The following is an 18,779-nucleotide window of genomic DNA, read 5'->3' as shown; positions in this document are numbered from 1 at the left end:
GGGCTATAAAGCTTCTTCCTGATGGTTCAAAAAGCAGGACCAGAATACCTGTCGCTCACCTGAGGATGAATATCTAACTATTAAAATCTCATGGGTTTGAGGTCAAGCATCTACTACCTCCACTCCCCCAACCCCCATAAAAGATGCTCAATAAACAAACGCACTGACAGGAAAGGGATAAAGGAAACGGCAGGATGAGCAAAAGACCCTAAATGATTTCTAGTCCTCCCACTTGGGTCCCCTCTCCACTGGTAAACCTCAGATAAGGGCTCATCCTTGTGCTACCCACACCTCCGTAATCCAGATGCCAAATCACTCAGGAACCACCAGGGCTGTTGAGGTTGAAGAGATGTGTTCCCTTCATGGTCCTCAAAATTCATTATTCCTTCCCTTCCAAATGCAGCCCTCCGCTCTCAAGGCTAGGATGAGGCCAGGTCTCTTCGCGGTTCCTACCCAGCCCGGTAACAAGAAGACGAGGGACTGGAATGCGCAACCCCCCCGCCCCGCACCCCGTTAGTTCCCCTTGAGGGAGGCCGAGCGAGCCAGCGCCGCAATAGCAAAGCGGCCAGCTATGTAAGGGGGTTGGCGGGGTGGGGGGTGCATCTGGGAGGGAGAGGGGGCGTGGTGGCCCGCCGGCGTGACCGCACGTGTGCTCGGCGCGGGGACCGGGGCCGGCGTGACGGGCGTGTCCCCGGCCGGCGTGGGCCCACCTCCGGCGTGGGCCCGGCGCGGTGGGTGCGGCGCGCGCCGGGCGCGGTGGTCCGTGCGCCCGGGCGGCGCGGGCGCGGCCGGCGCTCCTGCAGAGGGAGCTGTGCGCCCGGCCTGGCTCACGCACGGCGCCGCCTGCTCCCTCTTGCCGCCGCCGCCGCCGCCGCCGCCGCCTCTGGGCCCGCCCGCCGGGGAGGGGCTCCCGGCCTCGCCAGCAGCTGCTTCCTGCTTTCCGCACGTCCTCGCCGCCGGTCCGGTCCTGCGCTCCCCGGCCGAGAGCCACAAGCCCGCCGCCGCCAGCGCCCGCCCGGCCCCCGCCCGCGCCCCTGCCTCGCCCTGCGGCCCACTTGCCAGCTCCCCGGACCCCGCGACCCCAAGTCGCCCCCGCGCACCCTAGCCATGCTGTCCTTCCAGTACCCCGACGTGTACCGGGACGAGACCGCCGTGAGTACCCCGGCCGCGCGGCCCGCTCCCCGCCGCCCGCGGCCCCTCGCCCCCGGCGTCCCTCCCCTCCCCCTCGGCCTTTGTTTGCGAGACCAGGCGGGGGGCGCCCGGCTCCTCCCGAGCCGCGGGGCCCCTGGTGGCGGTAGGCATCCGCCTGCTGGCGGCGGAGCCCGTGGTCAGCCGCCGCTTAGCCGCTTCTTAAAACCAACGGGGTCAAGGGCAGACTTCCAGAGAGGGACGGGCGACTTAAGGGAGTGGGAAAACCGAACGTGTACCTGTTTTTGACCCTAGGAGGCTCTTGCTTAAATGTAGTCGTGGGAGACCGTGTGCATGCGTGTAGATGATGTGCAATTTTAAAACGAAAGCAAACTTTTTCAACTCACAAATTAAAAATACTTCGAGTTGAAGTTCATTCATTCGATTTGGAAACGTGTGTGGAGCGCTTACCCTGCCCCTGGCCGGGTGCTGGGGTCCAGCGCCGGGGATGCAGAGTCTTGGGAAGATGGAGCAGGGCCCCCGTAGCGTAGCAGTGCTGGGCCAGGTGTTCCTGAACAAGAAAAGGAGTTGATAGGGGTAAGAGGAGGCCTTAGAAGGGAGAGGAGATGGCCCGTTTCTGAGTGAAGTTCTGCCTAGTACGGGGGGTTAGCCACCATTTCCCTAAGCTGCAGATGAACTCAGGGTCACTGTTGAGAGCCTGTGGGTGGGATTTTGGGCAAACAGCTATTTTGTTTAACAGATAATATGGCATCTTAAGAACTGGAGTAAATCCGAATGTTGTGGGCATGATTCTCTTAGGAGGCAACTTCCTCAGGTTACTTAAAATGGAAATAGAACAAAAGGATTTGTGTATGGTACAGTTCTAGGTTTTTTCCTGGTTACTTTGACCCGATTTACACGAGAAAGTCTGTTCTTTAAAGCACATCTCATTTGGGGGTAAAGTGTAGAGGGGCTTTAGAGTAAAGGACATACTGTTTTAAATTAAGACTTCCAAGTGGCCCTGATGCATGCATGGTTTCTTAGACCAGTGGCCATCTGGTAACCATGTTTTCTCAGTCTGTTCAGCTGCTTGCTTATTAAATTTACTCTTTAACAGCCCAAGAAGCTCTATTCCTGTGGCTGAAGAAGTTGTTTCCTTTGTGTATGGGGGTAAAGTGATCCAGCCGGAATGGAAAACAGGACAGACCAAATAAGAAGAGACCTGAGTGCTAGTTCTGGTTTTGTCCCTCACTTGCTGGATGCCCTTTGGCAGGTCACTTACCTGTTGCAGGCCATGTTTCCCGTATGTGAATTATGAGCGGGCCGGCTCGGCTAACCACAGAGCTCACTTGCTTCTGTACGAAGAGTATCATCATTCATTCGTTCTCGTGACAGTCTAGCCCAGCAGCGTGCCAGACTTTACTAATGGCAAGATGTGACTCTCTCCGTTTGATTCTTGAAGATCTTTGAGTTTTCAGGAGAGATAAAAATATAAAGAACTACCTGTTACGTGTTTTGATAAGTGCCGTTTTAGATTTTGGTTTTTTGTTTTATTTTTAAAGGGTTTTTTTCCTTCTCTGTAAAGCTTGGATTTTAACCTTTTCAGGTTACCAAAATCCTGCAGTTCCTTTATCTACGTTTAGCAGTTCTTGAAACAGTTAAGTGAGGATTTTATGAAGACATCAGAAAGATTAGGAACAATTAACTCAGAAGGGTGTACTGTGGGTTTTAATACTCTCCAGTTCCTTTTCATCAAAGAACTCATGATAAGCCTCATGGCCAAGGAAATGTAGCTCTGGTCCAGCGTGGACATTGCTCTGTGGACCCCACAGTGTACCTAACCCAGCCCTGATAGCTTACATGGGCCAGTTTTCCCTGCGACAGAATCCAGATTACTAACTACTAATGCTTGACTTACGCATTTGCTCAAATTGACTTCTAGGATGGCTTTCTTTCTCTCCAGCGGGTGCTACAGATTGCTGTAGCTCTCTGTCTCTCTCTCTTGTGCATCTTCTAGCCACATACTGGGCAGTCTCCTGCTGAAGTGTGGGGCCGGAGCATGCAGTCCTTTTTGGTGGATTTCTGCTTCAGCGAGCAGATTTTTGGAAACCATGACGTTCCAATATAATGCCGTTGCCCGTCCCTGGAGAGTGATGCTGTCGGGGAATTCAGGCCTGCTGTAGGGATGACAAGTGTGTGTGTGTGTGGGGGGGGTGCATGGAGAACACAGGAGGATGAGATTCATTTCCATCAGGAGGAGGAGACGATATGTGAATTAAGCCTGGAAGTTGGCCAGTTGGATAAGGTGTAAAAAACATTACTGACTGTAGCTCTGAGAGCTGGACAGTCATGGAACTGCATTTGCTTTAGGACGGCAGGAAGGCCATTGTGACTGGAACATCCATGGGTGGGTAAGCTTGGGTGGGGGCTGAAAAGAAAAAAAGGAAAATGGGGCCAGGTTTGATGGGCTCTTCCTGCTGTGTGTACAAGTCTGCACTTCATCCTGAAGGCAGCAGGCAAGCTGTTGAATAATACAAGTAAAAGGTTGAATAGTAACAGTGTCTTATCAGGATTCTATTTTTAAAGCCTCTTGGGAAGAAAGGACAGGTTTGCAAACTTAAATCACTTGGTAGAATCAGATACTGAACAACTTGAGTTCAGGGAATGTGGCTGAGATCACCTCATTTGTAGGGTATGGTCCTGTAAAAGAAACACGTAGGGAGTGGGTGGATGGAGGGAGGGCAGATTGTCCTGGAGAGAATCAGTTTCTTGTGGTTAAAAATGTCTGCTCAGGAACTGACTTTAGTCTGCTTTAGATGACAGTGCTGGTTCTGGGAAGAAGAGGCTGTTTGCTCAGAGGTAAACACCATTCAGGAGGCAGTACAGTGTAGAATGCACTGGGTTTTGAGTCAGGGTCCAGCTGTGCACCTGCCAGTTCACAGCTGGCCTGCTTATTAGCAAAAGGTTAAGTCCTTGGATTTTGCAGTCTGCTCAAGGTGGGTCACAGCCCCTCACCCCCTGCTTACTATCCATCTGGCCCTTGTCAATTGCTTTCACTCTTTTCCAGCTTCAGTTTCCTCATCTGGAAAATGAGTTCGTAATAACCTCACAGTGAGGACAGATCAGAGAATGTAGCTATGGCGCAATGTTTAGCTCACAGTGATCTCTGTATAAACAATAAATCTGTGGCCTTTACCCTTCTAGTCTCTGTGAATTGCTTCTTCAGTCTGTAAAATAGGAATGTCATCAACTCTTGCAAGTTTGCTTTAAAACATCAGGCATGACAGCATGGATATTTAGCAAATGGGTCTCGCAGTTGGCAACATCTTCACGTAGTCATAAAACTACCATGATTTGCAGTTACTCTTTTCCTCTTCTTTATGAGAAGTTAAGTCTCTGGATATGTCCGAGTTTTAGTAGCATCATAATCGAGGAACATTTTTAAGATGTGTGGTCTGCCCCCTCCCAGCAGTTTTTGGGGAAAAGCTGTTGGCAGATTGTTTTGAGTCACAGCTCTGATTGAACTCAGTCTGGCCCTGGGAGTGTTGCACTTGTCATTACTCCTAAAAATGCTGGATTGGAAGATCTTTTACAAGTTTACATTTTTCTGACCTTTTATTGTCAGAAAAGTCGATTGTTATTGTAAGCATATCTTACAACTGTTTCAAGGTGTGTAAAATGTAAGAGACTTGCAAGTGAAGAAGAGATAAAAAGCTTTGCTTCAGTGGCGATAATCAGCTACCATCTAGAGGCTTTTGATAAGGAGTGAAAATTGGTAATTTTAGGAAGACTCGTCAGGAAGGTTTTCGTCCGACTTTCTGTCCTTTGCGCTCATCCGTCATTAGGTTTGATGAGAACAGTTCTAAGCGTCCCACCTTAACTGCCCCTTCTTCCGGGTGTGCATTTCCCAGGTGCTCTCTGCGCAGCACCTGATGACCCCTTGCAGAAAACTGAGATTTGAGGCTTGGTGGGAGATTTATCTTGACTGGCCAGCAGCCACACTGGAACTTTGACCAGCAGTAGAAACAGCAGGTTTTCCTTTTCTAGGAAAGTATTTGCTTTCCTTAGGGCATAGCCCTTACCTTCTGGTGTTTTAGAACAAAGCAGGGAGACAAATGAAAAATTCATTTAGTCTCCTGGACAACATCAGGAAGCCTTAACTGGAATGTTAGAGTTGTTGAGAGAGACTTGTTTGGAAAGACATCCAGGTGGTTTCACTTAATTAGATTAATCACGTTAGCATGAAATGGAGAGGTTTTGTAGCTCTGTGGATAGTTTCTTTAGGCATAATCACCTGGGATATGGTGACTCCGAGTTGCTCTTACAGACTTTCTGAGGCCAGGCCCAGGAGTTTGTTTTTTCAGAAGCTCTCAGGTGGCTCAGAACATTGGCCCCCGTGGGCCCTCCCAAAGGCATCCCCTTAGCCAGGTCCAACTCCCACTAAGTTTTATTTCTTCAAATATCAAGGTAGTCTGAACGTGTGATGCCTTTGTGTCTCCTATTCTGCACAGTGAAAGAAAGCATTTCATAACAGTACACTGAGAGGAAGAAAGGCTTCAGTTTTAGAAATGTTCTTTCATTGCATTTAAGTCAGCCTTTTCAGCTTGATGTCAGTTAGCATCATTACACATTAGTTTCTTGCTTTTTGGCAGTTTAGCCTTGGAGGCGAAACAGATCATATTATACCTGCTTAGGAGACTTTCTAATTACCAGCGAGCTGAGCAGGAGAGGGAGACGGGCATGTGTGTGGCGGCCCCGACGAGCGTGCCCTTCCGGCATCCCCACCACATGGTGTCATTCTGCGCTTTGCCACCAACAGCACATTTTCAAGTTTCTTTAGCACAGCAGCGGGCCTTTGTTTTGTGTTGTACAGACTGAGCAGTTCCTAGTCTGACCTTTCATCATTCTTCCCTCTCCAGCTAATACGTTCTTTTCATGGAGGGTGGCTCGATACCTTTGAAAACCTGCCAACTTCGGTTCATATGGTAATTTGGGCAGACACGTTGACAGTGAACCAATTGGGGTGTTTCTGTCTGTCTCTCTCCTATTTCTCCACCACACTCAGAAAGTACTAATTTAACTGGAGCTAGACCCTTGTTATCTAATACTACATTTTGTCTTTTGCAGGTACAGGATTATCATGGGCATAAAATCTGTGACCCTTACGCTTGGCTGGAAGACCCAGACAGTGAGCAGACGAAGGTAAATTGGGGTTTCTGATGAAAGATGAGGCAGCCTTCGTAGCTAGGACCAGACCCTCGACATTAGTAATCATGGCTTTTCCTTCCTGGTGTCTTCCTGGGTTTTCCACTGTGGGATGGTAAATAGACCTGTTGGTACTAACACTTTGCTGTGAAATAATTCATAGGAAAGAGGTGAAAGCATTTATAGACCTGGAGAGTATCACATAACCATTTTGAATAATGTTGATGGTTTATAGGGACACTGACGAACCAATTGTTTGACATGAAAATATTTGAAAAAAGGAAAACTGATTTTTACCAAAGCCAAATGAAAACCTAGAGGAAAATCATGTGGAGGAGAAAATTGCCTAATACATTTTTTCTGAAGGAAAGAAACCTTATATGTCGAGCAAATATCAGGTCTTGAAAACTGAATACTGGTCTTCGATTACTTATTGATTTTAATGCAACAACAATAAAATAAGAACTAAATTATAAGTAAAGTAAATTGTAAGTATCTTATATAGAAGTAAAGGGGTGAAGAGAATTTTCTAATCTGTCTAAAAATGTGACGCTTTCCTGTTCTTTTGGAGAAATGTGTAGTGTTTTGAGCTGAAGTGTCATTTCGGTGATGAAGCTTACCCATAAGTGCCATGTCCCACGGACATTTTTTCCTCCTTGGAGTGAACAGGACTTGTCGTTTGAGATTCATCATTTACATATACTGTATGTGGTTCATTATGTTTGCTTGGATGAGGGAATAGTGGTTCTCCAGTTCACTTCAAGTTCCTTGACTCTTTTATTTAGAACCATATTTGCAATTGTAAATATGGTTATAAATAGTATGTAGGACTGGGTATACAGTTTCTAATATGCTCACCATTCCAAAAGTTTATTTGAGCTGCTTTAGAATCCCAGAGTACATTTCTCACTAAAAAAAAAAAAAGAAAGTTAAATGCACGTTGGGTGGTTTTCTAGGCCAGCTTCTAAAAGTTTGTGTCTTACCTGCTCCTCTGTCTTTTGGTCCCTTGCCACCATATATACCAGTGGTCTCTGGAGAACTGAGGTCAGATTTCCAGGACAGTTCAGATCTGCCAGGAAGGCATTCCCTTCTGATGTGGACCTGGCCAGTGAGATCAGGGTTTTCTCCTTGCCCCTCTCCTCCCACCTCCTGCCCACTGCCCACCTCCCCCAGTCCCCATGCTCCCTGCTTAGTGAGGTTGCAGGTTTCACCACCTTCGTATCCTTGGAGAAAAGCCTGACGGGGAACTGAGTCGGGTAAGGGCTTAGCCAGGCCCGGCGATGAGTGGAAGAGGAGAAAGTAGAAGCAGAGAGAGGATTTGCTGCTCCTGCTGGAGTAAATCCCTCTCACCTCTTTTTTCTTCCTTCATTCCCAGAGCCCTGGCTTGCTGGCTTGCCTTTCTGCCAGCCTCACCTCTTCCTGGCTTGCGTTTCTCTCCTCCTCTACCTACTGCAGAAGCTCTTAAAACTTCTTCCCTATCCTTTGTCCTTGGAGCACATAAACCACCATTTTGAGATTTTCTCATCATTTTTACTTCTATCTAGAATCCTTCATTCTCTCTCTTTCCTAATTGCCTTCAAGACAGACAGGTCTCCTTGATGAGAATGACTGGTACTTGTGTTTTTATTTTTCTTTCGTGAAGCAGTGGGTTACGGAGGTTCCTGGGTAGATATTCCCAAATGAGAAGCAGATGGGTCACTTTAGAAGCAGTTGAAGGCTAGGAGGAGCAGAGAGCAGGTGTGAGGCAGCCGCCTCACTTCAGGTCTGCCATGGACAGCCTTGATTGTCCAGCTTTGGGCTGAACTGAGACAGAGACCAACCTGGGGATGGAGAGTCATAGGCAGCTCTACAGCCAGTGATGGATGGAGAGCATGAGGGAACGGAATGAACTTCCTGTGCATCCCTTGGAAAGCTGTCCCCAAGGACTGTCTCTATGATGATTGCTTTATCTGAGCTACTGACTGCAACCTGGATTTCTTCAGCCTTTGATGGCGATTGAGTGATTCAGCTGTGTCAGAATGACCCAGTTTTTGTTTACGTGTTAAGGAAGGTACACTGTTGTTCCTTAATTGATGTTGACTGGTCCTTTGGTTGACAAGCCACTTACCAGTAGATGAAACTTTGCTAATTAGTGATCTTGCCGTCAATAGTGGACAGACGCCAACGTTGGTCTCTATGCTGTTATTTTCATGGCATGTTTATTGGAGGCTTACTATGTACTGGGTACTTCACTGGTAGCTTTGCATACCCTATCTCACTCGGTTCTCAAACTCTGTAAGAGGTCTTTATTTTCCTCATTTTACAAATGAAGAAATTGAGTTAGAATGACCGAGGAACATGTCCAAGGTCACTCAGCTAGTTAAGTATGGAGCCAGGAGTGGAACCCAGGCAGGTTATCAACTTCATGGTAAAGAAATAATAAAAGATCAAAGACTCTCTGAGTGTAGTAGCTTTGGGAATGCAAGCTGTAGGAATCTGTTCATGTCTGTGCTTGCCTCGGGCCTTTGCAGGTCCTGCAGGGACCCTGGGCTGCCCTACCCCTGCTCCCACGCTGACCTGTTCAGATAGCATACCTCAGCTGTCAGAGGGCTGTGAGCTCGCGACTTACCCCATGTCCTCCACACATACTCTCCCACCGCTCTCTAAACAGGCTCGGTATTGACCAGAGCTAGTATGTCATCTGGGACCTGATAGTTGAAGTTTGGTCTCAGACTGAATAGGTGGGGTGTGTTCTTCTTATGAGCAGAAGAGCAACATGAACATTTTCCACTCACAGTCAGAGGCGTGGACACAAAGGTGTACTAGCCATACCTTGATGTAAAGACGGGACTCTTCACGTAGCCTTCAGGACACAAAAAACTGCTTGCTACGTTTTCAATAAAAACCAGTCCGAAAGTGAGGAACATCGATAGCTCATTTATACTAAGATCTGAAAAGCTATCAGTAGGTCTTTGATTTAACCTAGTATTTCATACAGGCTGTCCAGTTCTGACTGCTGGCGTTTGAGGCTTTATCCTTTATGAAAGAATATCAGAGCAGTCTGGTAACTTAGAAAATTCTTAGAGACAGTGGTGCGGGAGACTTGAATCTGGGTGAATCCTTTCAAGTCAGGGCCCACATAACCCTATTTTATAGCAGATGTTCTGGATGGTAGAAGATCCTACACTACTCAGTTGATTCTCTGAGGTCAGTTCGACCTTGATGTAAAAATTCAACAGAGATGCTTTGTGAAGAGGAAACAGACCAGCACGGTCCAGGAGATATATAGCATAAGCTACATATATAATTCAGATTTTTCTAGGAGCCACATTAAAAAGTAAAAAGAAACAGGTGAAATTAATTGTAATAAATACATTTTATTTAATCTAGCATACTCAAAATATTAACACCTCAATGTACAGTGTAAAATATTAAAATATCTTATATCCTTTTTTTCATACATTAAATTTTCAAAATCCAATGTGTGTTTTACACTTATGGTACATGTTGATTCAGACCAGCCACATTTCAGGTGCTCAGTAGCCACATGTGGCTAGTGGCTGCCATACTGGACAGTGAAGATATGGGCCAACCTTTCTTGTGAATATAGATGTAAAGAATATAAGTAAATATTAGCAGATAAAAACAAAAACAAAGTTTGTTCCAGAATTCAAGAACAGTTTAATATTATATTCATAGATTAAGTAAGCCTTTATTATTACCCTAATTAATACTTTAAAAATTAAAGAAAACTCAAAATAAAAATAGAAATAACTTTAATAAGATAATAAATATTCAAAACAACCTAAACACTAGGCTGGAATATCTCTGTCGCTGCTTTTTTTGTATGTTTGCTAATCTTTGACCACTGCAATAAAACATGGACTAAAATTTATAGAGGAGAAGATAAAATTATTCACTATAGATTCTGTGATTATACGTCTAGAAAACCTACGGGAAACAACTGAGAACTTACTAGAATTAATGAGCTCAGTAAAGTGAATATGTCCAAAATAAACATAAAATCATTTGTACTCATATAGACCATCGATAATGAAAAATTAACCATCTGATAGCACCAACAAAAAGCAAATACTTAGAAGAAGAGATTTCAGGCCTCCTGGGAGGGTAAATAATGTCACCTCAGAAATAGGGCGATCTAGAAAAGGGCCAGTTTGGGGCATTATTTTTAATAGTGAAAAATTGGAAATCTCCATTTCCAACAATAGTGGTTAAGCCGAATATGGTGGACCTGCTTGATGAAATAGTGCGTGCATCTATTAAAATGTTGGATTATAAAGATTGCTTATGAACTGAGAAAGTGCTCGTGGTAGAATAGTAAGTGGGAAAAGGATGCAAGGTTGCAGTGCTTCCGATGATTTCAGCTTCATCAGTGCCTTTGTAATTCTAGGGCAATCTGTATAGAATACGAAGTAAGCAAAAATAAGGTACAGGGAAGGCTCTGGGTTAAAAGCACTTTAGACATCTACTGAGTGTGGTATATTCTTGAGGTGTCTGACCCTTAGTGAAGTCTCACTGGGGTCAGTAGCGTGTGGTGCCGGAGAGGGAGGTTTGTGGTCATTAAAAAGGATTTGTAGACAGATGGGCAGGTCCACACAGGCAGTTAGCCCCTACTTCCCACTCAGCAGACTTTTCCAGCCTGCCCTTCTCACATCATCCAAGGAAGTATGTAGCAGTGTTGATGCACCCTGATTGACGCTGAGTAACCAGCATCCAGTCTGCTGATAGCAAGGCTCCCATCCCCCATTGACTGATAGAAGTGTGATTGACTTCCCAGTCTAACTTCCACAGTTCCCTCTGGTTTCCTGTGACAGATGAACAAGTGAACCCCAAACCTCACACTCTGCCTTAACTCTGTGCAACCTCTTTCTCCTCTCAGTTTGTGTTCTGGCTCCTTCGGAACTTTCAGATCTTATTGTGGGCCGTCTCCCTCTCTTCCTGTCCATCAGCCACTCTGCGTGCCCCTCCCTCTAGCTGAAGCCCCTCCTTCCTTTGTCACGTCTCCCGTCAGCATAAACAATTCTCACTGATCACAGTGGGGCCCAGCTGCCCAGTGCCGCAACTTTAACATCATCCTGTGTCCTTCGCGGCACAGGTGGACCCCATCGCAGGGAACTGTGGAGTCTTCTGTGTTTACTGGCCAGGGAGCTGCTCTACCCACTCCGCCTCTCCAGCCCTTGGAGTTTGCTTGCCCTGCTCTGGTTGGTGTAGCAGCCGTCTTCACTGTCAGGTCACTGTGAACTTACTAAATGCCTATTTCTTTTTCCTGGCCTCCCCATCCAGCCCATCGTGGTGCAGTCCATCCACATGGCACCATCTGCTCCCCTTCTTGATAGTGGCTAGTTCTCTGCATCACTGGGCTGGGTTTTGCTGCTTTACAGTCAGATAGAAGCAACGTCCTTGTGACCTTTTGAAGAGTCTCCTCATCTTACTTCATTGTATTGTGGCTTCACCCTCTTGGCTGAATATTCTAGAACTTGTCCCTGAGTTACATAAGGGGAGATACAGAAAGGAAGAATTTACACCTTTCAAGGGATAGCTGCTGTCATTGTAACTAATTGTCGAGTCTGGCTTCTGCAGAAACTGTCCTGCAGGAGGTAAGCGAATATGGGATACCAGCTGCATGTATCAGATGGCTGCTTTTTTCCTTCTTGAGGGCTGGGCTGGGCTAAATGGCAGTAACAGCAGCTCTGTGTCCTCTGTGGATCTTGAAAGAAGGACTCTTAATAGGAACCAGCAAAAAAAATTTAAAAATAAAAGTTTTTGTGTTCATTCCTTCTGAAAAATTAAATTACTGTTTGTTTCACAGAGGATCAAAGGAATACACAATGTAGGTCTTTTCTAGGACATTATTTGCCCCCCCATCCCATGTGGCTGAATAGTTAAAGGCAGCCCGTTACGCCTGTGGATCAGGGGCTGTGAGAGTAGCCACGAGAACACTTTTCAGTCTTCTTGCAGGTAAGGAACCTGGAAATAGCACCTTTTTCTTCCCCTGCCCGCACTCTTTTCTTCCTTAGAAGGGAAGATTTAAATATTAAAGGACTTCTTTCTAGGATATTTCAATAGCCTAGGGTTTCTGTGTGGGTATTTTGATGTCACAGAAGTGGTGGAGAATGGAATTTGGGGCAGATAACACCTTTCCCTGGCATCCTTCCTGTCTGTCCTGAAACCTGGTTTTTTGGTTTGCTCACTTGCTTGTTGTTTTTGTTCTTTGAAGGTTAACTGTAAAAGCACATAGCGTGAGGTGTTTCTGCTCTGTGCTGCAATCAGTCTGGCCTGGGTCTCCCTGGGCGGCGTGCGCGCCCAGCATGGACAGAGCCAGCTGGGGAAGAACTGGGGCGGAGCTGGGCGAGCCGAGACTCTCTTGTCCACTCGCATCTCCCTGCCAGGCTGTCAGGCTGCAGAGTGTTTGCCAGGTGGGACTGGAAGTCATAGCCCTTGGCCTCCCATTTTCTTGTCCTGCCTTACCTGGTATTCCTTTCCTTCATCTATAAGATGAATATAATCACGCTCAGTTCGTCTAGCTCCAAGGTTTTAATGACACCCAACTGAGAAAATGCACATAAAAGTTCGTTTTCCATGCACGGCGGAGCTCTGTTCAAAGGTGGTGCAGCGTGGGCACTGCTGCTTAATAAACGTGTTGAGATGTGGGCTTTCAGACTAGTCCCTACTTGCATACTCAGAGTGTTGACTTTTGAAGACAGTTCTGTGTTTTTATCTTCATCCACAAAGTGAAGCAGGATTTTCCTTTTGAATTCTAGTTTTTTAGAAGAAGAAACTTAGATTCTGAGCATTGATTTACCCCTCACCCCACCCGCAATGGAACTGCAACTTCTAAGTATGGTTTCATTGTTCCAAAGTGTAATGATCAAATTAGGTCAAAGATTACCCTAAAGCTACTTACTGGTAGTGCCCCTTTTAATTGGTGTTTTTTGAACCACCCTGGCAAAGCTGGTCTGAAACGCCCTGCCACCCATTCATTAATGCTTCACGGGAGGACCTGGATTGAGAATTACTACTATGTTGTTCCTTCTCTAGCAGAAGCAAGAAATGCTTTAGGTAAATATATTAGCACATGTTTTCTCAATCTCCAAGACTTCCAAGGTCTTAAACATCTCAGCACCTCCTACAGAAGTGTTAGCCTTTATTATGATTCACAAACATACTTCTCGTAAATCCACAGTTGACGTATGTATTTAGGGAATGTCGTCCTTTTGATCTGTGCGTGGGATAATTATCAAATGTATGATAGCGTTGCCACCCTCTTTTCTAAGGAGTGATCTCTCTTTTCCATTTCCTTTCTCTTGCCTTCTGCAACAAGGCTTTTGATGCAAGGAGCAGAAATGAATTCTGGCCACACGAGGCAAATAAGGAATTCATAGCAAGGATAGGAGGCGAGCTCCTGGGGTGGACTGAAGGGCCAGGCTTGGAGCAGGCAGGAACCAGCTCGTTCTGGGGCTCCGCGGCAGGAGTTCCCAGTTTTCACTCAGCACAGCTGATGGCGTCTGTTATTACAGTCATTCAGCCCTCTGTCCCTTGTTCTCGTGCTGCATCCCAGGAGAGGGAGTTTTGACTGGCCAAGCTCCAGACGTGTGCTCGCCCCTTGGTTGTGCTGTGGCAATGACAAAAGATTTGGTGGAAGCCTCACGGATCCTCTTTGGCTTCTGTAGTGGCAGGACAGCTGTGTAGAGCTTCTGTCCCACTGAGCAGGGAGAACACCGGGGAGGGGAGTGGATACTGGCTAGCCCAAATGCCACAGGTCTGCTGGTTTTATTCCTCTTCCTTCTCTACAGGTGCCCAGGCCCTCCCTGACCTCCCCTGTCCTAGCTTTATCTGTGTGCCCACTGCACCAAGCAGTAGGTTCCACGGGGGGGGGGGGGGGGAGACGGATGGGGCCTGTGCAGGGAATCACATTCCAGCCTAGGAAGATCAGAGATTGGAGATGGGTGAGCCACTTAACCTTTGAGCTGCTGGAGGCTGAGCCACAGCTTGAGTAGAGGCTGGGAGTCAGGGCAAGCTCCATTTCAGGAAGGCACACCCAGAACATTGATGAAATTCTTAAGGTGCTTGTGTACGTTTAACATGAATATTTTCCCCAGAGGCAGCTACTGAGCTTTGGTTCGAATAATCCACACTTCCTCCATGAGAACTGCTGATACCAGACATGGTGTCTGTGGGAAAACAGTTATTAGAGAACTAACAACTGAAGAATGAAAGTAGCTCTGACTTTTCTCTTATGTATCTAAAGTCACTCACCACTGCAGCTGCCATGTCTGGGGGAAAGCACTCAGTCCTAAAAATCTCCTGGGTGTGTGTTCAAACTACAGATGCCCAAGCTCTACTTCTGGAACACACGATTATTCAGACTTCTATCTCCCAAGCACCTCACCACCTGGTGCTTAAGATCCAGAAAGCTTGGGAGAACTGCCCTAGAGAATGCTTAGGCATGACTAGAGACCGATAATAACACCTTTGATTTATACAGGGCGCCTCAAGGTTCTCACAGACGCCTCACTTGTTCATAGCGTCTTTGCAAATTGAAGGGACAGTGTTCGTGATTCTGATTTTTCTCACTGAAGGAAACTGAGGCCTGTGTCATCATAAAGACTCGGACTCTCCTCTGTAATACAGACCCAACTCCGACCGTTGGGATCAGCTTTCTGTCTAATCACACACACAATTCTCTGGAGCTCCAGTCCCAACTCTGTAAAATCTCCTTCCCTTCTTGTCTTCATCCCTGCTGACAACTGCCCTGGCTCAGACGTGCACTGCCACCGAGCTGGACATTCAGTACCTTCCTAACTTGTCTCCCTTCTGCCAGAATCTTCTTTCTACCCTGTTCTCCCCAGCAACTAACAAGAACCATTCGAGGTCTTGGAACCTGTTTATTCACAGGAAAGCAATAGTGTATAGTCACTTAGTGAGCAGTTTTACAGGTAGAAAGATAGGTTTGAATCTTAACTCCACAGTTTTATCAGAGATGTGACATTGGTCATGCTTATTAACCCCTCGAATCTTCAATTTTCTGATTTATAGTTTAGAGAAAACTACTGTGTATGCTTGTGGTGAAAATTAAGGGATGATGTTTGTGATCAAAGCAGCAGAGTGGTAGACGCAATAAAGTGCTTAATAAATGCTCTGCATGGCATTTATTATTAAATAGTTTAAATAGCATAAGAATTATCTGATAATTTAAAAGGCCTCATCTTTAGAGCAATCTGGGACAAATTCTTTTATTGCAATTAATTCTTGGCTCTGTTCCTTTCTTTTTAGATCAATTTTAGTCAGTTGTATTTCCTGGAAAATTGTATCATTGAGATTTTAAAATTTAGTAGCATGGGGTTATGTGAATTATTTCTTATAATGACTTTATTCTGCTGTCTGTGGCTTTATTTCTATCATTTCTAATTTCCAGTATCTGTAACTTCTCTCCACCCTTTTGATTAGTTTAGTCAGAGCGTTGGTTAGCTGCGTGGGGGTTTTTTCCTTATTTTTTTTTAGAAAGGGGTGGTTCTAGGACTTACATGTTATATTCTTAAATGTTCTAGCTCATTCATTTCCTTTTATTTTCTTTTGTTACTTTAAAACTTTGAACGTCTAGTTAAATTTCACTCTTCCTCATTTACTGATGAGACTGGTGTAGATGGCCTTTTCCCCATCCTTCCCTTGGGCAAGCTTCTGGTGGGTTCCTCCTCTTCTCGTCTGCCCATGCTCAGCCAGGCTCACCTGGCTCTGCAAGTGGAGGGACTCCTGGAGGAGCAGTACCAGCCAGGACTGTAGAGGAGCAGTGCCTGAAAGCCAGCTCACACTGGCTCACATAAAACAAATTGCTGAACGGCTCACATCATCGAAGCTCAGTATATGCCTTTAGACACAGCCTGATCCAGGAGTGCATGCGATATTTCTTGAAACCTGTCTTTGTCTCTTAGGTCATCTGCTTTTCTCTGAGTGTCTTGCTTTCTAGCAGCCTCTGCCACATGGAAGAGGAAAATGGGCTTTGCCTTTTCAGGTTTTACATAGTCCTTATAGCTCCAAATCTCATAAGATGAGATAATTTCTGCCTTCGCGTGTTCACCTCTATGCCTGAAAAAGGATTCTGGTTGCTTTGTCTGGGTTTACAACTACCTTATTGGCTGTTACATGTAGGTAAGAATTGAAGAAAGACTCTGTTTATGAGAATGAACAGGGTTTACTTATGTAAGGAATGTAGAAAGGAGTTAGCGTAGTTAGAATACAGACAGGTATCACTAACATCATCCCTGACAGATGGTGGTATAAGATAACAGAAATGATAAAATCTCATCAAGAGAGAAGGTAAACCTTAAACTTCTAAAGGCATAACTGTCACTTTCCAGACTAAGCCTTTTTATTTGGGTACAGAGGACCTCACCTGGGCCAGGTGTACCTCATCAGTCACAGTGTGATCTCTGTCCTTTGGTACATGGCACATCCAGACAGCGACATTGTCTCCCGAGCCTGTTCCAGATACACTCCTGAGTTCCGTACTGTGGGCTTGATCAGGTCAGCCACCCTGATGTGTGTGAGAGTGATGAAACAGGCCCCTAGACTAGCCTCGAGCCTCATCCTGCATGGTTGTCCTGCCTGGCCCTGGATGAATCCCTGGATCTAGGGGACGGGTGCTCTGGTGGCCAGCAGAGGTCACAGCCCCCTTCCCCAGTCTATCAGCGGGACCTCCTAAAGTTACCGAAAAGAAACAGATGCCACACCCTTTTAATCCTTCGTGGTTTTCCTTGTTTTCTGAATACTCTTGTTGTAGTTTAGATTCCCTCATTGATATAAGGATTATTCATGAGGATGTGCGCGTGTTTTTAATAGGTTTGGATTTGATGTGCAGATCACCTCTGTCCTTGCTGGGGTTCTGTTCAGTAGTGTGTACACCAGAGAATGGAACCAGATGGGGTTACTGTTCCAGCTTTGAATGGGCTCCCTGGCAGTGCAGGATTTGAGAACAAGGCTTGAATCTGAGGTCAAAATGAGGCTTTCTCCTTTCTTCTCCCTTGATTGGTAGTCACTAGCCTAGTGAGGGAGCAAGCTGATTTGCCCACATGGGGACAGGTAGAGAAGGTGGAGAGAGAGTTGTCTGGGCTTCTGGAAGTTGCACCTGATCTGTTCCCCACGTGCAGTGGGGAGCTCCGTGGGAGCCTTCCTGACCAGAGAGCGGATGGACCCACTCCGGGCTTTTACTGTTAAAAGACAAGCCCTGCGGGTTTCGGGCTCTCACCAGCTGGGTTTCTCTCTCCTCCGTGGTGGTGAGTAAGGGTGTGTGGGGCCAGGAGGAGAAAGGCACCTCCCTGAGCTGAAGTTTATCACATTACAGTCATAACCATGACCTGAACAATCTTTCTTCATGGAATTCAAGGTTTGCTTTGTTGTCTGATGTACTGTTAATATTTGTAAATGTTCAGTGAATACTGGAAAATAAGGGGCACTCTTTTCTCTCTTTTTAGGTTCCTAAATGAGTCTTGTAGAGTACTTTTATTCCATTCCTCTGGAGTCTCAGTTTCTAGACCTATTTCCTGAAGCAGCCACCTCTCATTCCCTGTTTGGCATGACCTGACTTCAGTTTTCTGCATGAGCATCCAGCCTCCCTGGCCTTGGGTCCTGCAGCCTCAGGGATGAGCTTTGCCAGTCTTGGCTTCTTTTTTATGGGGGTATCCCTGCACTTGGAAAGTCATTTCTGAATTCTGCTGAACTCCCAGCAGTGAGAGGGGGTCCAAGTGTGCTTCCTTCTCTGGTCTCCAGGATGCTGTCAGCCCTTCACACGTGACCATGCTTGTGGTTTTCTGCCAGATCATACTGGACACCAGCCATTTGATTTAACCATAATTGCTTTACCCAGCTCATTCATTTTATACACACACACACACACACGTTTACGCACACACATATGCACGCCCACACACGTACGTATAATTTGCAGCAGAAACTCCTCCATGTTTGTGGGATGTAGGTACTACTGCTAACTCACTGTGTGACCTTGGCCAGATGACTTCAATACCACATACCTCTGTTTCCATGTCTGTAAAGTAGGCCTGGTGCTTCCTTCCTCCATGAAATCAGGTTATGCTCTTGCCCAGGCTTAGTGATCTCCAGAATGCTGCCCCTGTGTGGCTTCACAGTTGTGCATCGGTTTTGCAATGAAAAAACAAAAGCTAATTTCCTCATTGACACTTTTCAATGAGGTAGAGTGGAGACAGCAAACTTTCCTGGCAAAGGGCCACACAGGAAGTATTTCAGGTGTTGTGAGCCATGTAGGCCCACCCCCTACCCCCGCCCAACTGTTAAAAACATCAGAACTCCTCTAAGCTGGAGTCACGGGAAAGTAGGCTAGGGTGAGTTTTGCCAATCCCTCAAGATAGGCAGTTGTATTTTCTGGGACTCTCTCAATTTTATTTTCTGTTTGAATGAAATAAGAACTGTGACCC

The 18,779-nt window shown here is 46.2% G+C and overlaps 1 protein-coding gene across 1 annotated transcript in view; it reads left to right on the top strand.

The window, feature by feature from the left end:
• Nucleotides 1-714: 714 nt before the first annotated feature.
• The window catches only part of PREP (prolyl endopeptidase), a 114,948-nt gene continuing 96,883 nt past the window's right edge, over nt 715-18,779 (top strand). Inside the window, exons 1-2 of the mRNA XM_072965692.1 lie at nt 715-1,152; nt 6,256-6,330. Of these exons, the coding sequence (XP_072821793.1) occupies nt 1,108-1,152; nt 6,256-6,330 (120 nt within the window). The 5' untranslated portion in view covers nt 715-1,107. The remainder of the gene's footprint in view (nt 1,153-6,255; nt 6,331-18,779) is intronic.

The sequence above is a fragment of the Vicugna pacos genome, chromosome 8, assembly GCF_048564905.1.
Source record: "Vicugna pacos chromosome 8, VicPac4, whole genome shotgun sequence".
Taxonomy (NCBI): Eukaryota; Metazoa; Chordata; class Mammalia; order Artiodactyla; family Camelidae; genus Vicugna; species Vicugna pacos.
This window is presented reverse-complemented; position numbering and strand designations above follow the sequence as displayed.